This window comes from Phalaenopsis equestris, unplaced genomic scaffold (assembly GCF_001263595.1).
Source record: "Phalaenopsis equestris unplaced genomic scaffold, ASM126359v1 Scaffold000506, whole genome shotgun sequence".
NCBI classification, from domain to species: domain Eukaryota; kingdom Viridiplantae; phylum Streptophyta; class Magnoliopsida; order Asparagales; family Orchidaceae; genus Phalaenopsis; species Phalaenopsis equestris.
In genome coordinates, this window is record NW_018164946.1 from 129,656 (window position 1) to 153,601 (window position 23,946).

At 32.6% G+C, this 23,946-nt stretch overlaps 1 protein-coding gene across 1 annotated transcript in view; it reads right to left on the reverse strand.

The window, feature by feature from the left end:
- Window positions 1–21,767, reverse strand: part of LOC110028243 (aluminum-activated malate transporter 9-like) — a 22,792-nt gene extending 1,025 nt beyond the window's left edge. Inside the window, exons 1-5 of the mRNA XM_020730006.1 lie at window positions 21,136–21,767; window positions 20,208–20,345; window positions 19,809–20,078; window positions 19,488–19,624; window positions 18,983–19,129 (exon numbers count right to left, since the gene is read on the reverse strand). Coding sequence (XP_020585665.1) covers window positions 18,983–19,129; window positions 19,488–19,624; window positions 19,809–20,078; window positions 20,208–20,345; window positions 21,136–21,526 — 1,083 coding nt within the window. The 5' untranslated portion in view covers window positions 21,527–21,767. The remainder of the gene's footprint in view (window positions 1–18,982; window positions 19,130–19,487; window positions 19,625–19,808; window positions 20,079–20,207; window positions 20,346–21,135) is intronic.
- Between the last annotated feature and the right edge of the window lie 2,179 nt (window positions 21,768–23,946).

The following is a 23,946-nucleotide window of genomic DNA, read 5'->3' on the forward strand; positions in this document are numbered from 1 at the left end:
ATATATATATATAAAGCACCTAAAACCTTCTTGTAAGTATAAAAATTTCAGCAAGTGGACTTAGTTCGCTTCATGGGCTTTCGAGGCCTATAAGGTCTATTGATCCTTACATCTTACCCATATATAAATCTTTCGCAAATATGTATACTTGTAATTAGATATACAATTAATGAATGTATGTTATGTATAATTTATTTATTTAATTTCAGTATACCTAATAGATTTCTTTATTTGTTCTATTTATTTATTTTTCTTCTTTGGGAACTGTTGCAATGAAGAATATGGAAAGACTAATTACAAAAGTTGACAGTAGAAAAATGAGTAGAGATTAAATGAAAAAGAACAATTTTGAGGAAAAGCAATAATTGACAATAATTTGAGAATTTAATCTAGGTTTAGTAAATTATGACTGTAGGGTGTGTACTATAGACGATGAGCTTGAGGTGTGTCTAGGAAACTCATCGTGAGGCTGCTCGTCAATTTATGTGAAATAATTATGTGATAATTTAAGAAATAAATATTTCTATACGATTGATGTAAATATATTAATAAGAAATTATATTTAAAATTTTATGCGTATAGCTAAATATCTACATATGTTATAGAAAAATAAAACTTGAGCAAACCCTACTAAATTTACAGATTTTATTATTTATGACGGCATGTTTATAAGCAAATTGCTTGCGGATACATTATATAATTGTACATGCATTTGAGAAATAATTTTTAAAAGTCAAAATGATTAAGGGCATATCGCAAGTGTTATAGTAGGTAGACTATTATACTGATGGCTTGTGCAGGTAAATACGACAAAATTTTAGAATTCCCAACTCTTGATATTAAGACTGAAGCAGACCTTCTGGTATTATGGGAGCTATTGATAATTAATATTTTAGGAGATGACTAACAACTATGAGTGGTTGTTATAGCGGATGGACTTCGTAATGAATCAACGAAATGACTTAAATTAAAGATTATACAGATGCAAGTGATATTCCTAAGACAACAGATAATGAGTATGAAGCAAGTGAAGACATTCACATGATTGTGCAATATATCGAATGAAATAAGTGTTTTTTACAGTTTGTTACCACTAACTATTTTATATTATTTTTTACAAACTTCAGTGATTAAATTATGTTTACTTTGTATTGTTATCGCTCAGGCGAATTATGGTTGAGCATGCACATTATTTTCTTTCCGTTTATTAAATTATAGTTTAGCATTGATTATTTCACTAAGATTGTAGCTTACCAGGATAATGTTACTACTTTCCAAAGAGAATTAAAGAGCATTAGGGCAATTAGCTAAGTAGAAAATTGTACAACTTTTGAATTGTACAATTTTGACAATATTATGAAGTCTTTTGAGTGTGTATATTTATATAATTAATGTTTAATAACTTTGTATATATTTTATGAAATTATTATGCATGTTTACTTGGGCGAGAATGTGAATGAATATTCAATCAAATTGGATTGTCTGTGTTGGTGATGATTGAGTGTGACTAATTTACTACCCACTGAATCCTGATTAGAACAAATTAGGATCGGTTTTGGTGATAATTATATTTGATCGAGTTGTCAATCACTATTACACCACTGCTAAAATTTAGTGAGGGGATCAACTATGGTGTGCCAAAAAGTGGTATCAAAGTCATGTTTGATGAAAATAATAATGAAAGTGTGTTTGGATTTAAAAGTAGGAATAAAATTGAAATATAAATTGATCAATATAAAGTAACATGTTGACTAGATTTAGGGTAGGTAATTCATATTATTGAAGAGCAAGGCATGCATAACATATTTATTATATGATAAATTATCTCAAAATAATAAATTAGACAATTATAGGTAACTATGTCGGATAAAATATCATAAATAATTGAATGTACTCTTCTAGACCACGTACAGATCTAAAAATGCTATAAAAAAAATTCAACTAGAAATGAGATCAAGAATAAAACAATTAAAAAGGCTCAACCTAACGAATTGTATGTTATTTTTAAGTTGATATCCTAGGTAGAAGACAAATGGATTCTATTGAAGGATCCTCCACAAATAACAGGTCAAGATCTGAGTATGGTACAAATAATTAGGGGTTGTTTGGGATCAATTTTTGTTTTTTTTTTCTTTTTAAAACAAAAAAATAGGAACCAAGCATAGAAACAATGATTGTCTATATGTTTTTTGTTTTATTTATGTTTTTTTTTATTTTTTGGGAGAACACACCTATTTTTAAAATACTAAAAACAAAAAAAAACATATTTTTGTCTATTTTTAAAACACCAAAAAAGCTCTTCGCCTAGCCCTTTGCTGCCTCCCGCCTCATGCCGCCGCCTGCCGTCAGCCGCTACCAGCCCCCGCGGTGGCCCAGTTGTCTCCGCCGCCACCTCCCGGACCCCCCCCCCCCGCGCCCCCCCCCCCGCCGCATCCACCGCTGTCGTCGGCCTCTAGTCATCACCTGTCACTACCCATTGCCCATTGTTGCTAGCCGCCGCAGCCAGCCGTGGTTGACGCTCACCGCCTTTGGCAGCCTCCAGTTGTCACCACCAACCCCGCCAACTGTCGCTCGCCGCTCGCTGCCACCAACATCTACTGCCTGTCTGCCGGCCGCTGGCTGCACACAGGTAATGTTCTATGTTGGGTGGATCAAGGAAGACGTCATATATAATATGGGCTGTAGAGCTTAATACTGGAGTGCACGTGAACTCAACCATTTTATGAAAACTATAAGTTTTTTTCTTTTAAAAAAATAAAAAATATGCCACCAAATATGTTTTATATTTTTTTATTTTTAAAAATATATAAATCATAACAGTATCAAATGCATTTTCTAAAAATAAAAAAGAAAAAAACAAAAAAAACAAAACAAAAATAACCAACTAAAAATAAAATAAAATAAAAAACAAAAAACGATCTCAAATAGGCCCAGCAACCTGCATTCAAGGGTTCCAATGACCGTACAACTTTTGAAGACTGAAAAAAATTCTTGATAGTATGAGATGTCTAGAGAACAAGAGAATGATATTATCCACTTTCATGTTAAAAGGTAAGGTAGAGAATGATAATGTGCATATGAAATGAAGAGAAATGAATAAATCTGACTACAAGCGCCAAACTTACTCTATAAGGGATATAATCCTGTTTGAGTCAGGTCTGCATCTCAACATCATAGACATTATAGACAAACCACCTAACTTTGTATAAATCATGTAGCAGGTCAAATAGGAGGAGCAAGCATGCATCTCTTAGACATGTATGGTGAATGCAACATCTATCATTAATATTAGCATGACTGAAATTATGGTTATGCAATACAGTCATTTAAAATCTGATCATAAGCCAAGCAATAATATTAAGTTTTGATTATGAAAATATTACCATTTTTATCCTATAGATCTTAGACTAATTCCTTCAAATTATTAAAGTTTCTAGACATGAAGTGGCTAATACGACTCATGTTCTCTGGACAATTCATATCATTAAAAATCTTCCCAATCTTCAACAGTTGTAGGATTACTGAGACTCCTGAATGCATGTGGATTAAATATCTAAAAGATCCTCAAATGCTGATCAACTTTTGAACAATACTCAGAGCTTTAACCAATGTTTATAGAAGAATTTTCAATAAAAGTCATATTTTAACCACATGAGATAACAACTTAACAATATCATGCAATTCACTAAATCGAGCTTCTTCAGTTGTTCTATTTTGAATCACACTTCTATTAGAATAATTTTCTGCCAGCATTTCTGAATCTGTAAGTGGTCTGGAGAACCAACCCTCAATTATTTCTGATAATTTCTCAGACATAATTTCTTGTGATTTTGTAATTTATTGCTCATGTTAGTTTATTATATAATAATTATATTGTACATGATATAAATTAGCTACCTCAAATTCAGTTAGTCTATTGCTTTGTATTGATCATTTAATATTTTAATCTCATTCCTAATTCTTCTAAGTCAAAACACACTTCCATTGTTATTTTCATTCAATCATACTCTGATCCGCTTTCCGTCACACTCAATTGACTCCTCTAAAATCTAAGCAGTGGTGTAGTAGATGTGGCTGACTCAATCAAACACAATTCTCACCAAGATTCATTCTGACTTCCAGTAATCAGGACTCTGTGGACAACGAAATTATCTCGTTTAATAGTTGTCAACATAAGCAATTCAATTCGACTCAATATTTATTCACATTCTCAACACAAACGTGCACAACAATTTCACAAAATATATACAAAAACGTTAAATATCAAGTATATAAATATAAATATCAAAGTCTTCACATTTTCAAAATTTTACAACTCAAAAGCTTTATAATATTCTAACTAACTAATTGCCTCGATGCCCTTTAACCATCCCTGAAAAACAACAATATAATATCCATAAGCTACATGTTTAACGAAATAATCAATGCTAAAATAATATTCAAAAAAAAAAGAAAAAAAAATAATATGCATGCTCAACAATAACTCATACGAGCAACAACAGTACATAATAAATATGTGTTAACCACAAGAAGAATATAAAGAGGGGTATATAGTAGTTTAACAAATTATAACAAACACATTTTCATTCGATACATTGCACAATCATATGAATGCCTTTAGTTGTTTCGTAGTCATTATATGTTATCTTAAAAATGTCACTTGTATAGATTTTGATTTAATTCATTTCGTTGGGTCCCCATCTACTACATCAATCGCTGATAAAAGTTGATCATTTCCCAATATAACAATTATCAATAATCTTCTTGATACCAAAAGAATCTTTTCAATCTTAATATCAAGAGTCGAGAATTTTATAGTTTTTTTTCTTCTTCACCTACGCAGGACATCAATATAATAATCTATCTATCAAAATACTTGAATATTCTCTTCATCATTTTATCTGTTAAAATTATGTTTTAAACGTATTTACAACTATATGAATATACCTGCAAGTAATTTGTTTAATAAATATACCCACAAAAACAATAAAATCAATATAATTAGTAGGGTTTGCTAATTTATTTTTATATAACATATGCAAGTACTCAACAATATGTAGAAAATTCAAAATAAGATTTCATAGTAATATATCACACATTAACCTTATAGAAAGATTTACTTTTTAAATTAGTACTTTGATTATTTCATATGGTTTGATGGGTCAACCTCACGATGAGTTCCCCCAGGCTCGTCTTGAGCTTACCACCTAAGGCATATATCAAAAAATCATAATTTCCTAGAATTAATAGGAATTCCTTAAATTAAACCTTGATTTAACTCAATTTATTCTCAATTATTACTTATCTCAAGTTGATCTACTTGCATTAAAGCTCTACACTTTTTTTACCACCAACTCCTACAAGAATTAATCTTTTCATATTCTTAATTGCAACAATTCCTAGCAAATAAAAATAAATAAATAAAGCAAATAAAGAAGTCCATTAAATATGTTGAAATTAAATAAATTAATCTATATTTAATATATATTCATTAATGGACTACATATTCATTCTAAAATTCCCCATAATTCTTTCCTAGAACATCTCCCCGACTACCACCTCAAAATAGTCGTACCACATTCGGAAACAGTTCACAATAGAATTAAAAGTAGAAGGGATTATTTGGGTTCAAATGATTACATATAAAGCGGGCACCGGGCGCGCACACACACATAGAGATATAATATATAACCAATTATATTAATAATTTAGATATAGTATTATATATCATTATGATCGATAGAAATGTAGAACTTTATAAAAATATTTGGATGCAATTTGGGAGGTGTAAATAGGTATATTATAGAATAACTAAAATTTTACTTGAATTACTCAATTTGGATAGAAATGTAGAACTTTATTTTCTGCATATTTCTTTTTATTTTGTACTGTACTGTACTTCGCTACATGTCTCATGCATTTTCTTACCACATCTTACAGCATAGTCTCTTTGTCTGTTTTTTGTTGTATTGTATACATTTACCAGTATTCATGCTTTAGTTACTACATTTCTAGTATATTTGTGCAATCCCCTAGGATAGGCCGTTCGAGGCATGGTTTTTTTTTTCTTTCTTTTTTTCTCTCTTCCCTCTCTCCTCTTCTCGGAACGAGATGACAATGTGGTCGGTTGACGATTCATCTCCGGACAACGGTCCAAACAACTACGAAAGACGGAAGGATGAGCTTATGCTTCGATAGATTTAAATAACATGCCTATAGGACGTCGATGTTGTTTGTTTGGCACGACGTAAATCGTCATATTATCTTTTAGGACTTTCTACGATTTTTATATTGAACGATATAAGTCCTAAACTTTTTAGGCTTTAAACTTTTTAGGCTTAGGCTTCCGAGGTCGTCGTTTAGTACGACATAAATCCTCATATTTTCTCGGACTATTTGTATATGATGTGTAGATACAAGTCCCGAACATCTAAATAATTTACAGGACTGAAACATCAAATAATTTCTCTTTCAAAGATGTAAAGCCAAACCGTAGATTAGTCTGAGATGTCACTGAATCTCTTTCAGTATCTTCGACATCTAATTTTCACTTCTTTGGATTCCGAAAATAACTGCTCTTATTTGAGCCTATCCTATTTGATTTTTCCTATAAACAATCGTGGAAACTTGAACGTTGAACTCTTGAAGATGAAACCCCTGATCATTATCGAGAGTTTTCTTAGGTGACTTCGGTTGTCTAAGATGTAATTAACTATAGAGGCTTGCCTCTATAGGAAATTTAAGAACCCAGATAGTGTATTAGATAAAATACACTATAAATTAATCTGTGTATTAGATAGCGGAATTTGTCAGCTATAAATTTCGCAGACCAACATAGAGTCATAAATTTTTAAGTTTAGATAGTTAAGCCTACTAATAAGTGATACGTTCATCCTCTGAAATGATATATCATTTATGGTATTGTGCTCAGCTATTTAAACTATTAGATATATGAGGTTTACTCGGTCTCATTATTTTTCAAAAAAATAAAGGATACCATTTTCACAAAATTAAGATACATTATATATATATTAAATTCTAAATTTAAATTTTAAAATCTTATTTTCGAAAGAAAAATGGCCGACAAAGGCTTACGAATACGTAATATGAAACCCACCTTAAGATGCGCCTCACCTCAATTTTGATGAGGCGTACGAATTTAGATATATGATTTTTTCAAAAAATAAATAAAAATAAAATAACTCTAATAAAAATTCTTATTCAGTCATATAGTACTAAACTAAGGATGTAATTAAAGTTGTTACCATTAATATAGTCATTATTTTAAAATCAAGTAAATTTTTGTATCAATTAATATTGATTAAAAAAGAAAAAGATGATTAAAATTTAAAGTGAGGAATGAATTAATATAGATACATATGAAGTGTTAGATGAAGGGAGAAAGTAAATCGTCAAATGAAGCCTTATTAAGCGATAAGAGTGGTGAAAAGCTTTGAATTTAAAAATTCTAAACTTAGCAGCTTGCTATATTTTTGCTTTGATGGATGATAATAAGAATGTGAAAAAAACTAATTATATTGAATTTATTTTGAATTGTTATATTATTATTTCTTATGCTAATGTTTGTATAACTCTTATGATTTTATGATTGGATATCTGAATGCTAGCATGTTACTTCTTATTTTGAACATTTTATCACTTTTATCAAATTAGGATGCTAATATAATGTATTTTAACATATTAGTAGGTTAGTATGTTAATATGTTATTTCTTAATAAATAAATTAAATTTAGTATAATACCATTTGGTTTACACAATTTATTAATTTTGAGGTCTATGCCTCAAAATATCTCAAAACGTTGAATACTAACCACACGATAGTAATTTTTAATTAAAATATAGTGGAAGCTAAGAGTTGTACATAGCAAGACTAGTTGCCAATGGGCATAATTATATGCAACAGCAGATTTGGGACCACCAGCACCACCACCACCACCACCACCACCACCAACAACACCAAAAAAAATCCCCCAGCCACCCACATGCAATGGCATAGTACATGGTTTTGTCCATTTCGCTGTCCCAATTTTGCCCAAAACCATTGGCTACGTGACCGAACCTCGTGATACAGTCACAATTCTTGCCTTTGTAATCGTGAACGACAGCACTGTCCCTTCTACTCTCCCGATTTCGCCCAAAGCCATCAACTATGTAATCAAATTTTGCGATACAATCGCAGTTCGAGCTAACTAGGAAGCCAACGACGTAAAGAAGTTCCCATTCGATCTAAAACACTTCTTCCAAAGTGTTGTTTCACTCACTTCTCGCTTCTGATGGTGAATCTTGCTGGGAAGTTATGGAAACTCCTATTCATTTTGTTGCAACTATCGATAAGAAGATTTTGATTCTTCTCCTTCCTTTGACAATGGGTTTCTCTGTTGTTGGACCCTTCTATGACGACTTCTCCTCGGTGGCACTCTTAAATACCAAATTAACTTGCTGCCGAAAGCAACTCATAGTTCTGTCACATCCTCTTTTATTCTCTAATAATACCGTATTAGTCAGTGATAGCCAACAACAACAACAAGCCTTTATCCCACTATGTGGGGTCAGCTACATGAATCTATTTTTATTAAAGATTCAAACCGCAAGAAGCACTCGACCATCTGAGCAAAAGGAGTGCAACATGAGAACTGCCCAGTGATAGTCGACGCTCACAAAAATTTTACTGTTTCTACCAGTAATTCCGAAACTACTTCACCCTACACATGATGGTGCGAGCATTGTAAAAAATCATGGCATATGAAAAAGACATGTTGGAAATTTTATGGTAAACCTATAAATTGGAAATCAAAATTCAAATGAGAAGCTTGAGCCTATCAAGCCAATGTCGAGGAAAGTAAGAAGCCTGTTACAAATTTGGATGATGCCACTTTCACCAATAAGCAATTAGAGCACATGCACATGTTGTTTCAATCTCCAAAATTATCATGGAGTCCATCAAGTTTTTCAGTACAGAAAGACAACTTTCTCGCCACTTCATTGTTAGGTATTAATCTTAATTTTGTTCATTCTTGAATAACTGACTCTGGCACAACTGATATTATGACTGATTGTTCTAAATTATTCTCATCTTATACACCATGTGCAAGCAATAAAAAAGTCAAAATTGTTGATAGTTCTCTCTAAAAAAATGTCGGAATAGGAACTGTCAAACTCACATCATTGTTAATCCTTCGTGATGTGTTTTATGTTACCAATTTGTCTTATAATTTATTATCCATTAGTTAAATTATTTCTAATCATCATCATCAAGCTAATTTCTACTCTTCTTCTTGTTAGTTTCAGGAATTGACCACTGGAAGGATGATGGGAAATGCTAAGGCAAATGATGTTCTCTATTATTTTAACAAAAAACTTGACACAAATACACAAAGTCAAAGTAATTGCTTAAATTTTGGGTTTGTTTGCAAAGATAATGATATTATGTTATGGCATTAAAGGTTAAGTATTCCTAGTTTTCAGTATTTAAAATTATTTTTTCCCAGCTTATTTCAGAAGTAAAATTTGTCTTTTTTTCAATATAAGTTTGTCAGTTTGTCAGACATATCGTACATATTTTTCTCTCTAATTTTATGAACATACCATAAACCATTTATTTTAATCTATTGTGATATATGGGGTCTTTGTAAATATCTTACATGCTATGAAAAAAAATAATTTGTGATATTTATTGATGATCACACAAGTTTAATTTCGGTGTATTTAATGTGAAAAAACTTGATTGGAAATAATTGTTAAAAAGTCTTATACCATAATATAAACACAATTTCAAAAAAACTATTCAATTATTATGCTGCGATAATGGCCGAGAGTATTCAAAAAATATTTTTGCTCAATTTTTTTTTCTAAAAATGAATAGCTCATCAAAACTCTTATGTCGACACACCACATAAAAATTGTGGCTAAAGATAAAACAAACACTTACTAAAAGTAGTTCAGGCATCATTATTTACAAACCAAGTTTCAAAATATATTTGGTTTTGAAGCCGTTCTTTCTGTTATATTCCACATAAATAGAACACTCAATAAAATTTTAAACACTGAAACAACTTTTAATGTTTTTCATAAAGTTACTCAACAAATCGACTATCCACATTTTTACATTTAAAGTTATTTGGGTGTCCAGCATTTGTTTACATTCATACTCATAATCAAAGAAAACTTAAATCCTTAGCCAAAAAATGTATATTTGTTTGTTGTGCTCCTACCCAAAAGGGATATAAATATTTTAATCCTATTTCTAAAAAAATGTTAGTCATCACAGATGCCATATTTTTTAATTACAACCATTTTTTTCACCTCATCTTCAAGAGAGGGGGGCAAAACAAAGATTCGACTATTGTTTTACATGATTTTTTTTCAAAACAAAGGCTCGCAAAAAAATATCTCCCCAACCTTGATTGTTCAACATGAAAATTCAAGTCATAATATATCAAAAGACAGTGGGTCGAGTTTTTAAAATATTGAAAATAATTCAGGTCATCTTAAAATTTCATATCATGATGTTCATAATCCTATAAATAGCAAAGAAAAAATAGGAGAAAAAGTACGAAATTGTTACCATTTGACATTGTCTAGTCATAGCAAAAAACAACTCAAAAGAAGGTCTGAATCTTTTGCACAGCCAAGAGTTTATGAACCCCCTACGTAATGTCCACACTGTATTTTGACCTCATGATCAGTCTACTTCATCTTCAAGTTCTAAGTCTTCTAGTCCTGAACTTGAGTTTAGCTCTAATCCTAAATCTAATGATTCCAGTCTTCCCATTGTTGCTTGTATGTGGATAAATTCTTGCACCCAAATACATTATCTCATTATATGTTATATGAAAATCTCTCATCCATTTTTGAATTTTTACCTCAAATTTATCTTATATGAAGATTCCTAATCCTTTACAGGATGCTCTAAAGGTTCCTAAGTGGAAGGAGGCTGTCTCCGAAGAGATGAAAGCTCTCAAAAAAATAAACATGAGAATACACAGTCATGACATCAATTACTTAAAGACATTCACCCAAGTCGCAAAATTAAACTCTATAAGAGTTCTTTTGTCACTTGCAGCAAATTTTGACTAGCCCCTAAAATAGTTATATATAAAAAATACATTTCTCAATGGGAATTTAGAGAAAGAAGTACATGGATGTACCTTCACAATTTTCTAAGAAGCTTGACAAAAATGTTTGTAAACTAAAAAAAAAAAATCTTATACAGGTTGAAGAACTCATCAAGGGTGTTTTAAAGAATTTACACTGTTTGTTAAAGATTAGGAGTGTACTCAAAGGCAAGGAGATCATCCAATATTCTTCAAACATTCAAAGAATGACAAGATAGTAATAATGATCGTGTATGTAAATGATATAATTCACACCGGAGATGACGTAGATGAAATGAAGCAGTTGAAGATATCCATATCATTGGTTTTTTAGACCAAGTACTTAGGATCTCTAAGATATTTCCTTAGCATGAAGGTTGCCAGATCAAAGAAAGAACTTGCTTCTTCCCAACTGAAGTATGTTCTTGATCTTCTAAAGAAAAGCAGAAAGAGTGGTTGTAGGCTTGCAAACACTCCAATTGATCACAATAAAAAATAGGAGATGGGAAGGAAGATAGAGTGAATACAACTCGATATCAAAAGTTGGTGGGAAAGTTGATATGCTTATCACATACACAACCAGATATCACATTTGTTGAAATATTGGTATGTCATTTATGTACTTGCCCTATGAGAAACGCCTTGAAGCAGTTAACAGGAATCTCAAATACCTAAAAAGTACACCATGCAATAGCTTACTCTTTTAGAAGAACACAACAAAATATAAAAGCATACACTGATGTAGATTGAGCTGGCTCAATTTTTTACAGGAGATCAACATCAAGATATTACACTTATGTCTTGGGAAATCTAATTATATAGCTAAGTAAGAAATATAATGTGGTGGCAAGGAGTAGTGCTAAGGTAGAATATCGGCTATGACTAATGGAGTATGTAAGATGTTATGCCTGAAGAAAATTCTTGAAGAATTGCAGATTCATATAAACATGCCAATGAAGTTTTACTGTGACAATTAAGTTGTTATAAGCATCACAGAAAATTTTTCTCACTACAATTACGGCTCAAGTTGAAAAAAAAAATATTTTTCTACCACAGAAATTTCTAAAAAACAGCAAGAAAGCAGTTACCCAAACAGAACTGTGATGGCGTTCTGAAAAGCAAAGCAGATAGAATCGGTAAATAATTAGACCACATTTGCATTTAAATTTTAAGCAAAGAGCCCCTAAAACCTCTAAATTAAGTTTCTCACTCAACAAGCTAAGGAGAAAGATGATGATGATGCTAAATAATGTTATCTTTGAAACATCAATTAAGATAACAACCTAATCTTAAGAAAAATCAATAGTGGTCACTACTTATTACACAATAGAATAACAAATAACTCTCAAAAGCAATCTAGGGTGTCCAAGAAAAAAGTAAAAAAAAAAGTTAGAAAATCCATGAAAAATCCCAAAACTACCATGAAAATAAAGAGTCTAACTCAAAAGGATAAGCTTGCCTTGTGAATTAAAAAATGCTCAACTCAGAAAAATTCAACAAACCCATAAACTTCCACCACTCCCTGAAAAACCTTTCATATGATGCTCATTTTTATGTTTAGTGACTCAAATAATTATCCTCAATGTTGTACATGGCTTTGTCCCTTCCGCTCTCCCAATTTTGCCAAAACCATTGGTTACATGATCAAACCTCTCGATAGTCACTATTCTTGCCTTTGTGATCGTGAACGACGGCTCTGTCCCTTCCGCTCTCTCGATTTTGCCCAAAACCAACAGCTATGTGATCAAATCTCGTGACATTGTCGCGATTCCAGCTAACTAGGAAGCCAACGATGTACGAAAGTTCCCATTCAATCTAGAACACTTCTTCCGGTGTGCAACATGGATCGTCTGCCACAGGCAAAAATTTCACTCACTTCTTGCTTTTGACGACAAATCTTGCTGGGAAGTTACGAAAACTCCTATTCCTTTTAATGCAGTTATCAATAAAAAGACTTCGGTTTTTCGCCACCAGTTATTTCTTTGTCACTGCATCCTTCTACGCCGACGTATCCTCAGCTGCACTCTTAAGCACTAAATTAAATCGCTACCAAAATCTACTCACAGTTATGTCACATGTTCCTCTATTTTCTAATGATATTGTATAAGTCAGTGATAGTCGAAGCCCAAAAAAAATTTACCGTTTCTACTGATTCTAGTAATTATGAAACTACTTTACCCTAAACATGGTGGTGCAAGCATTAATAAAAACCATGACAAACAATGAATAAGCGTTGGAAGTTTCATGGTACACCTGTAAATTAGAAATCAAAATACAAACGAGAAGGTTGAGACTATCAAGCCGCTGTTAAGGAAAGTAAGATGTCTTTTACAAATTTGGATGATGCCACTTTCACCAAAGAGCAATTAGAGCACCTACACATGTTCTTTCAATCTCCAAAATTATCACTGACACCATTTTGCTCTTCATAATAGAAGAGTAATTTTCTAACCACTGCACTGTTAGGTGTTATTTCTAATTTTACTCTTTCTAGGATAATTGATTATGGCGCTATTGATCATATGACTAGTTTTTCTAAATTATTATAATCTTATAAATATTGTGTAGGCAACAAAAAGGTCAACATTGCAGTGATAATTTTGGAGACGGGGGACGACAGAGTTGTACATGGCTTTGTTCCTTCAACTCTCCCAATTTTGTCAAAACCACCAGCTACATGACCAAACCTCTCGATAATCACTATACTTGCCTTTATGATCGTGAACAACGGCTGTGTCCCTTCCGCTTTCCCGATTTTGCCCAAAACCGTCAGCTATGTGATCAAACCTCGTGATACTATCGCGATTCGAGCTAACTGGGAAGCCAACGACATACAGAACATCTCATTCAATCTAGAACTCTTTTTCCGACGTGCAGTACAGATCGTCTTCCAAAATGCAAAAATTTCATTGACTTTTCGCTTTTGACGGCAAATCTTGCTGGGAAGTTATGAAAACTCCAATTCCTTTTGCTGCGGATATCAATAAGAAGACTTCGGTTCTCCACCAGTTATTTCTTTGACAATGAGTTTCTTTGTCACTGGATCCTTCTACGCCTACTTCTCCTCAGTTGCACTCTGAAGCACCAAATTAAATTGCTATCGAAATCGACTCACAGTTCTATCGCATCTTCTATTCTCTAATGATATTGTATAAGTCAATGATAGCTGACGCCCACAAAAATTTTACCGTTTCTACTAATTCCAGTAATTCTGAAACTACTTCACCCTACACATGGTGGTGTGAGCATTATTAAAAATCATGACAAACAAAGAAGATATGTTGGAAGTTTCATGGAAACCTGTAAATTAGACATCAAAATACAAATGAAAAGGTTGAGCCTATCGAGCCACTGTCTAGGAAAGTAAGATGTCTTTTAAAAATTTGTATGATGCCACTTTTACTAAAGAGCAATTGTAGCACCTACACATGTTCTTTCAATCTCCAAAATTATCACCGACTCCATTTTGCTCTTCAGTACAGAAGAGTAATTTTCTAACCATTGCATTGTTAGGTGTAATTCCTAATTTTACTCTTCTAGAATAATTCATTATGGCGCAGCCGATCATATGACTAGTTTTTCAGAATTATTCTAATCTTATAAATATTGTGCAGGCAACAAAATGTAAATATTCTAGTGATAATTTTGGAAACAGAGGACGACAGAGTTGTACATGCTTTGTCCCTTCCGCTCTCCCAATTTCGCCAAAACCATCGGTTACATGACCTCTTGCCTTTGTGATCGTGAACGATGACTCTGTCCCTTTCGCTCTCCCGATTTTGCCCAAAACCATCAGCTATGTGATCAAACCTCGTGATACTAACACGACTCGAGCTAACTAGAAAGCCAGTGACGTACAGAAGTTCCCATTCAATCTCGAACACTTCTTCCGACATGCAGTATGGATCGTCCGCCACACATGCAAAAATTTCACTGACTTCTCTCTTTTGACGCAAATCTTGCTGGGAAATTACGAAATCTCCTATTCTTTTTGTTGCAGCTATCAATAAGAAGACTTCGATTCTACTCCACCAATTATTAGTTTGATGAGTTTCTCTATCACTGGATCCTTCTACGCCGACTTCTCCTCACTCTTAAGCACCAAATTAAATTAAAACGATGCCTCAGTTGCACTCTTAAGCACTGAATTAAATTAAAAAGGTGTCTTTAATATTATTCTAAAAACTAAAAAGATGCCTGAGGAGTGGAGTAACAGTATTTTGGCCCCCATTTTTAAGAAAAAATGGGATGCACAAGAGTGTGCAAATTATATAGGAATTAAGTTGATGTGTCATACTTTAAAATTATGGGTGAGGGTAATTGAACATATGTTAAGACGTATTACAATAATTTCTCATAATCAATTTGGATGTATGTCAGGTAGGTCTACTATGGAAGCTATACATTTATTAAGAGATTTGATGGAAAAGTTCAAAGAGAACAAGGAGGATTTACATATGATTTTATTGATTTAGAAAAAGCTTATGATATTATTTATAGCCCTTAAAGTTATTATTGATACTAAGATTTGTAATATTATATGTGCTTATGCTCCTCAAGTAGGTTTAGATGTAGGTTTTAAAGATAAATTTTGGAATGACTTAGAAGATTTAATACAAATGATACCTTTTGAAGAAAGAAATTTTATTGGAGGAGATTTAAATGAACATGCCGGTAGAGTGGTAGAAGAATTGAGAAATATTCATGGTGGCTATGGATTTGGAGTGATTAATGAAGAACGTCATGAAGAATGTAGAGTCATATTAGATTTTATTTTAGCATATGATTTTCTTATTACTAATACTTTATTCAAAAAAAGATATGAGCATCTTATTACTTATAAGAATGAATCTAATAAAACACAAATTGACAACTTTCTTCTGAGAAGAATAAATTGTTGTGATTGTAAATATTTTAAGGTCATTTCAAGTGAATATTTAAGTACTCAACATCAATTATTAGTTCTAGACATTAAAATGAATAGTCGTAAAATAAAAAATATTATGATTCATCATCGTAGAATTAGATGGGGGTACCTAAAAGACAAATAAAATTATTTTAATGAGTAAACTTCAAGAATTCAAAATTTTGGATGTTCATGAAGAAGCAGGTGTTATGTGGGATAAAGTAACAAACATTATTAAACAAGTGGCAAAAGATGTACTTGGAGAATTAAAAGAAAAAGTTTGTATAAATAAAAATAATTTGTGGTGGAAAAATAATGAGCAATAAAAGAAAAAAATAAGAAATTATGTAATAAAAATTGGTTTAAAAGTAAATACTTGGAAAACTGGTAAAAATATCAAACGGCCCGCAGGAGTCTAAAAGAACAATATGTGATGCTAAAAATTCTACTTTTAGTGATCTTTATAATAAAATAAATACTAAGAAGGGTGAAAAATATATGTATAAACTAAGAAAGATTTAAATATCTCGGGTCTATAGTAGAATTCAAGTTTGTTGGTTGAAGTGGAGGAATGCTTCGGGCCTTTTGTGTGATAGAGAAGTACCAGTACCGGAAGTACCGCTTAGAATGAAAGAAAAATTTTATAAGATGGTGGTGAGACCTGCAATACTCTATGGCGCTAAATTGTGGTTTTAAAGAGAAGCATAATACTAAGTGTTGTCGAGATGAGAATGATTAGGTGGATGAGTGGCTTTAAACTTAGAGATAAAATATAAAACGAATATATCTGTGATAAGGTTGGTGTAGCTCCAGTGACGGGAAAAATTAGAGAGAGCTGTCTTAGATGGTTTGTCACTTTAAACGTCGATCATCTGATGATATGATCTGATTAGGAGAATAGATAATTTAAATTCGACTTCTGTTAAGAAAGGCAAAGGTAGGCCTAGGAAGACTTGGGTTTATTGTATAAGAAAATGATCTTAATTTACTAGAATTAAATGAAAATATGACACTAAATAGGGTGCAATAGAGAAAAAAAATTCATGTAGCCGACCTCACTTAGTGGGATTAAGGTTTTATTGTTGTTGTAGGAAAAGCTTACGATAAGGTTCTAAGAGATATCATTTGGAGTGTTCTTGAGAAGAAAGGTTTTGATATGACTTATATTCAAGTCATTTAAGATATTTATACCAGAACTGTTACTTTTGTTCAAACTGAAAAAGGATTGACCAAATATTTTTCTATTTCTATTGGATTACATCAGGGATCGGCTTTAAGCCCATATCCTTTTGCTTTAGTTATGGATATCTTATAGGACATTTATAGAAGGATGTACCTTGGAGCATTTTTTTCGCTGATGATATCCTTCTTGTGGATAAGATGAGAGAAAAAGCTCCAAAAAAATTGAAATATGGATGTCCGCATTGGAGTCTAAAGGCCTTCGTTTGAGTAGAAATAAAATTGAATACATGGAATGTAATTTTAGTTGTACTCTAGTGACAGAAGTGTAACTTTGGGTGATGAAATTATTAAAATGTGTGAACGATTTAGATCTCGGGGCTATTGTTCAAAGTGATGGTGATATAGATGGGGATGTTATGAGTAGAATTCAAGTTGGTTGCTTGAAGTGGAGGAATGCTTCGGGCCATATTGTGTGATAGAAAAATACCGCTTAGGTTGAAAGGAAAACTTTATAAGATGGTGGTGAGACCTGCAATGCTCTATGGCTGATTGTCCTTAAAAAGAGAAGCATAAAACTAAGTTAAGTGTTGCCGAGATGAGAATGATTAGGTGGATGAGCAGCTTTACGCTTAGAGTCAAAATGCGAAATGAATATATCTGTGATAGGGTTTGTGTAGCACCAGCGACGGACAGAATTAGAGAGAGTCGTCTTAGATGGTTTGGCCACATTAAACTTCGACCATCTGATGATCTGATTAGGAGAGTAGATGTTTTAGATTCGACTTATGTTAAGAAAGGCAGAGGTAAACCAAGGAAGACTTGGGCATATTGTATAAAAAAGATCTTAATTTATTAGAATTAAATGAAAATATGACACTAGATAGGACGCAATGGAAAACAGGATTCATGTAGCCGACCCACTTAGTGGGATAAAGGTTTTGTTATTGTATGATTAGATGGATTGACATCTTGCTTTAGTCTTAATGCTAGTTAAACTTAGTACTCATTTTTTATTTGTTTAACACCATTATGCGTGTCTGTTTAAGAGTACTCTCAGTGTCCTTAGGCTTAATTTAATAGATTTAATTGGATATTTATTGAATCAAATTTCACTACCTTCGGAAAGAATAAAAAGCCTCTCTCCTGAGATCAGTTTCTCACACTAGTCTCCATACATCGCCGGTCCCTACAAAATGTTCATTCTTTACCCATTTCCAGTTTGTTCTCTATCTGACGTCGCTTTCTCTCCTCCCTTACTCCCTTCATAATCCATGACACAAGCCCAACAATAACAGGCTCAAATAAAAATCTGAAAATATGCACTGCAAATTAAGGCAATAATCCAGATTTCATCCCCTCATTTGATGTTGTAAACCATCCCGAACAACGTTAGAGCCTCCACAATGTTTCGCCAGTCATTCCAATAATTGCAAAGGTGACAATGTTATTCCACACCTAGTCTCAGACATGACATAGTCCCGTACATAAATGCTGTTACTGATTTGTGCAGATACCAAAAATATGAAACACTTTGCCTTTGCTGCTGCTGTTGCTATAACGCCTCCTCTTCCAGCAAAAGCATGGTTTATGCAGTGCGCTGCTGGGAAATATTGTTCAATAGCCAAACTAATCACTATTGATGACTAAAATATTACATATTGTCAAGGACTATAGCATATATGCGTAAAATATAGCACTTTATTCTCAGAAACTGAATAAAACATAAAAAGTGGGAGCAATGCTATTATATATATATAATCATGAAAGAAAGGCATCTTACCTGGATTTCAGATAATAAACAACCGTGCAGGGCCATAACCATAAATGCACAATGCCTTAATGCTCCACTAACTTTAACATAGTTTTTCCAAGGATATCTGAACATCATGTAACGACCATGGGGCGGCTCCCATACTGCAAAGCCAAGCTGATGATAACAAAAATGAGTCAAAACTGAAATATATTGTTCTGAGAGACCTGTAGATGTGTCGCTTTTGTTATTTGCTTTTTTATTTTCTATTTTATTTTATTTTGTTTATGTTTTGATTTGAAACAAAACGTGTTTATTACGTTCGATTATGATATGGTTGTTTTTGAAACACTCAAAATATCTCAGAGTTGTTTTGAGTGTTTTCAAAAACATGTTTATTTGTTTATATATATATATCGATATAAAGATATATATATATATATAACACATAAAACGGCAATATTTTTAAAAACAAAGAAAAGAAACAAAAAGCAAAATTGGTCCCAAATAAGACATAAAATTCAATAAAACTTACAAGAGTTTCCTCCTGAGCGGTTGCCTCAACTGCTGTTCTATAGCCATTATACAAAGGGTCATCAGAAGCTTGATAAGTAAGAATCTTCGAGGAGACTCTATCGTATTCAACACAATTGAGATATCCATTAACGCAGCCTAAAAGACAAACCCTCCCAACATTAAGCATAATTAAATGGTCTTTTAGCCATTACTGATTTCATGCATAGATTTAAAACAGCAAAAGTGCTATATATGTAAATATAGAAATTTAGGTGCATGATATGTAAATACATAAGAATTGTGTGCTACATATGTAAATTTCCCATATAAAAAACAAAACCTTCTAGGGACTTTGCCACGCCGATGAAATTCTTTGCCACTAAGTTGTGGAGATCCTCTCCGGCCCAAATTGGAAATATACAGATATTTATTCCAAAACCAACAACAGCACCAAGTACAATCAGCAAAAATCGGCTCACAGCCGTGCCCGTAAAATCTCCAAATCTTAGTCCGTACACCAGAACATAACAATATGTGAGCACGAATATACGGAATCCATATTCATAAGGCTTCATAGAAGGATAGAGCTTTGCAAATGTTGCCAAGAAACCTAAAATTGAAAAAATATTATCAATAAAATATGTCATATGTACACACACACACACACGAAGCAAACTTTCAAGCTTCATGAATCAGAAAAGAAAACAAAGGGGATAAAGTTATTCAAAAAAGGCTGCACCTATGATAAAAATGCTCATAATAAGCAACGGTTCTTCCCACTTTCCAGTCATAGCAGACAGCTCAGCTATACCTAAAGACAGCCCTCCAGCTGATAAAGTTCCTATACCACGATTTAAACCTTTGCTTAATGTTGAACCTGCAAAAACGATCACTAAAATATCAAATAAATTTTGATTTTATCAGCACAATTTTCAAGAAAACAAAGGGTTGGTTTCTTCTGATCCAAAATATCAGATTAAGTACATCTCTGTAACCATCAACCAGAAACAGAACAAAACCGTCCATCACACAACCATCGCCAGGAAGCAAATCATTGAAATAGAAATTCATCTATTACCCTAACCAAGCCCTTTCTCCAGTACAGAAGAATTAGTGCAGATACTTGTAAGAGATTTACATATATACTTTTTTTCACTACTTTTATTTTTCTCCTATATTTCAATTCAAAATGATGCGAATATCTGCCAAAATTTTAATAGGATTTAAATACCAAAAGAATTTCAGATCAGTAAAAAAATTTTTTGGTTAATCTGAATTACAGTCCTTAGAATTTATAGGTTTATGCGCTTTTCGAGGGGCTTTTAGGTTTTCCTTTTGATTGCTTAAATGTATTTTTTGTTTTTCACTTTACTTATAGCTTTAGGAGTCCCTTTATTTGATTGTAATCTTCAATTTATTCAATAAAATCACACTGTACGCGGCCTCACCATCCCCACCAAAAAAAAAAAAAAAACGGATTTAAAGCCTCTTAACTCTTACAGAATCTGGATCTACAAGATTAACTAAATCCTACTTGCACCCAAACAGCCACTTAATCACTCGTTTCCGTTCAACGTACAGTTACTACATCAATTTCGTCTCATCTGACCTAACCGACTAATCAAATAGCAAGTTGATCATCAAATTAAAAGCAGAAAAAGATTTACCGATGGTGAACTCCATGACGACTACGACAGTAATGATAGCCCAAACGCCATGGGTGGAGAGATCTCCAAAACTCTTGATGTAGATGAGAAGCGAGATGATATAAGCGATGAGAGCAAGGGCAAGCCCTATCTTCGCGGCAAAGACCACCTTCCTTATATCCGAATGCGCCATCTCCAAGCCAACCTTCGTCGCCATGCTAACCTGATCACAGAACCAAGCAATCCCATCCCGCACTTTCCAGAGACATCCACGGCTCTTGCCATCATCATCTAAGTCGAGATCGCCCCAGTCCACCGCCTTTAGATTGGAGAGCAGAGGCAAGCGCTCCTTGCTCTTCTGCTCGAAGTGGTAGCGGAAAGATCCTAATCTCGGCGGCGGCGGCGCCACCATATTCTTCTGTTTTGTTGGTTTTATCCTCTTCTGCTGATCTCCGTATGAGCGCGACTGGAAAGAGGTTGTTGGGTGCGGGATAAAGTTGCAGAAGATTGAGATTTCTATCGCTAGCTTGGTGGCGCCACCTCACCGGCAACCGCCGCACCAGTTCAATAATGCGCCGGTCTTTTGAAGCTCATATGAGTCCCGTGGGAGTGGACGCCAAAGAGACAATCGGTTCAGAATTATGTGGCTTAAATTTAATGTAAAACATTGATATGAGATATTTAATAATAAAATATGTCTTTTATGTATTCACATTTATAATATCTATTATAAAGTTTTTACATTTATACGACCCTTCTAAATATCACATAATAAATATCACTAGTTTAACTTCAAAAAATTGTCATAGCCTCACACTCCTAAAATGAAAGGTGGTACACTCTCATAATACATGATATGATAAAAATGATTAAATATGTTTTATATTCTCAATGGAAAATAATTTGAATAGCAAAAAATTTTAAAAAAAATTATTTTACTTCAAAAATAAGAATACAAATGGTACAAGTGAAGAAAATAAGATAATTGAAAGAAATTAAAATGAAAATAGAAAAATAATTATTTAGACACAAAAATCAAGATGTAATGACTAAAATGAAACAGAAAATACTAAACATAAATCTAAAGCTGAAATGTCTGCTTTAATAGAGACGACCTGGTAAGTGACTAGGTGAAACATATTTTATAAAAGTATTAACGATAAATTTGACTAATAAACTCAGTAAATAACAACTATTTATTATAACACAAACAACATGGAAAAATGGGTCATACAGTATGACCAATAAATAGAAATGATTTACTATATGTCTTATAGAATTGACAAAGATTATTGCATACTTACTATCACGAATATAAGTGACTTGAACACATGCAATTTTATGTAGAGATTTACATGCTTCAATATGAAGTGTTTTTGCACGAATATGACACACAAATCATTTAACATTGCCTAATAATATATAATTTAAATACATACACACACACACACATATACACAGGCATACGTAGATATAATTATATTTATATAATCAATTTACTATGACACACATGCATATGTAGATATAATTATATTTGTATAATAAATTTATTATGACACTTTGAAACAAAGAAAGTTAGACTTCAATCCCATACAAATTCACTGGTTTCTCTAAAGTACTCATCGTTCTAACTAGTCATAACAAAAAGGTTTAATACCGACATAATAATATTATAATATTATGTTATATTTCAGGCATCACAATCAAACACATGAATATAATTATAAAATTTCTACAAGTATTTATAAGGAATTATAAAATTTAAATAATGAGATTTATCTAATAAAAAAATTAAAAGAAATAAAAAATATTGAAATCATAAAATTTGAACTGTTAAACAAAGTACCAAGTGGCAATAAAACAAGGTAAATTGCACATTATAGTTATAATGAACAAAAATAGAAATTGTTGCAATTATTTGAATAAAATTTAAAGCGCATGAATGACAAACTTACAATTAGCTAGAAATCTAATATAATTAGCAATGATAACGCCCTTAACTAGGAAGAGTGCTTTTATCTCTTAATAAATAACAGTTACTTACCTCCAAGTGGTGGACGTGATGCCTTTACGAATTTGACGGTTCAACTATCGATCTTATATCAATTAGAAAATAATATCAATTATGCAGATAAATTATATCATTACCTATGTATAATCTAATTGAAACTCATTATTATTATTACTATTACTATTACTATTGCTTATTTATTTATTATTATTATATTTTTAAAATAAATAAATTATGAGGTTGACCTAACTAATATAAATAAAAATAATATTTGGTTTTTGTTTAATTTTGATAAGAACCAGAAAAATAAATTTATGATAGGTTTTATTATGGGAAATTATATGTGTAAAACAAGAAAAACATACTTTAATCCTACAATTTCTTAAATCATGTTTTTCCTTCACTTTGACTTAAACTCAAGGTTATGAAATCTGGTTAGATCAGGGATTTACGGGATTTAGAGAGGTTGATGCGAGCAAAGGAGGAAGACGAGGGTTACGTTCTTAGATGGTTTCGGGTAGGAGCCTACGAAAATAGGAGGAGAAAGGTAGGAGCTTCTATGGTCTCAGTATGTCATGATCCCGTCGTTGCCTTCTCAGCTAGCTCTAACTATGGTTGTATTGCAAGGTTTTCAGCACGGAAGTAGAAAGGAGGGAAATCCAAGTGATAGTTTTGGGCGAAATCAAGATAGAGCGGGAGGAGGGAGATCAGTAGAAGCCTAAGCCTTGCTTTTATGGAGCGTCGATGCTTGACAAATCGAGAATGTGGTGGGAGAGGATGCGAAGAAGAAAAGGAAAGAAGCAATTCGAGAAGGCAATGAT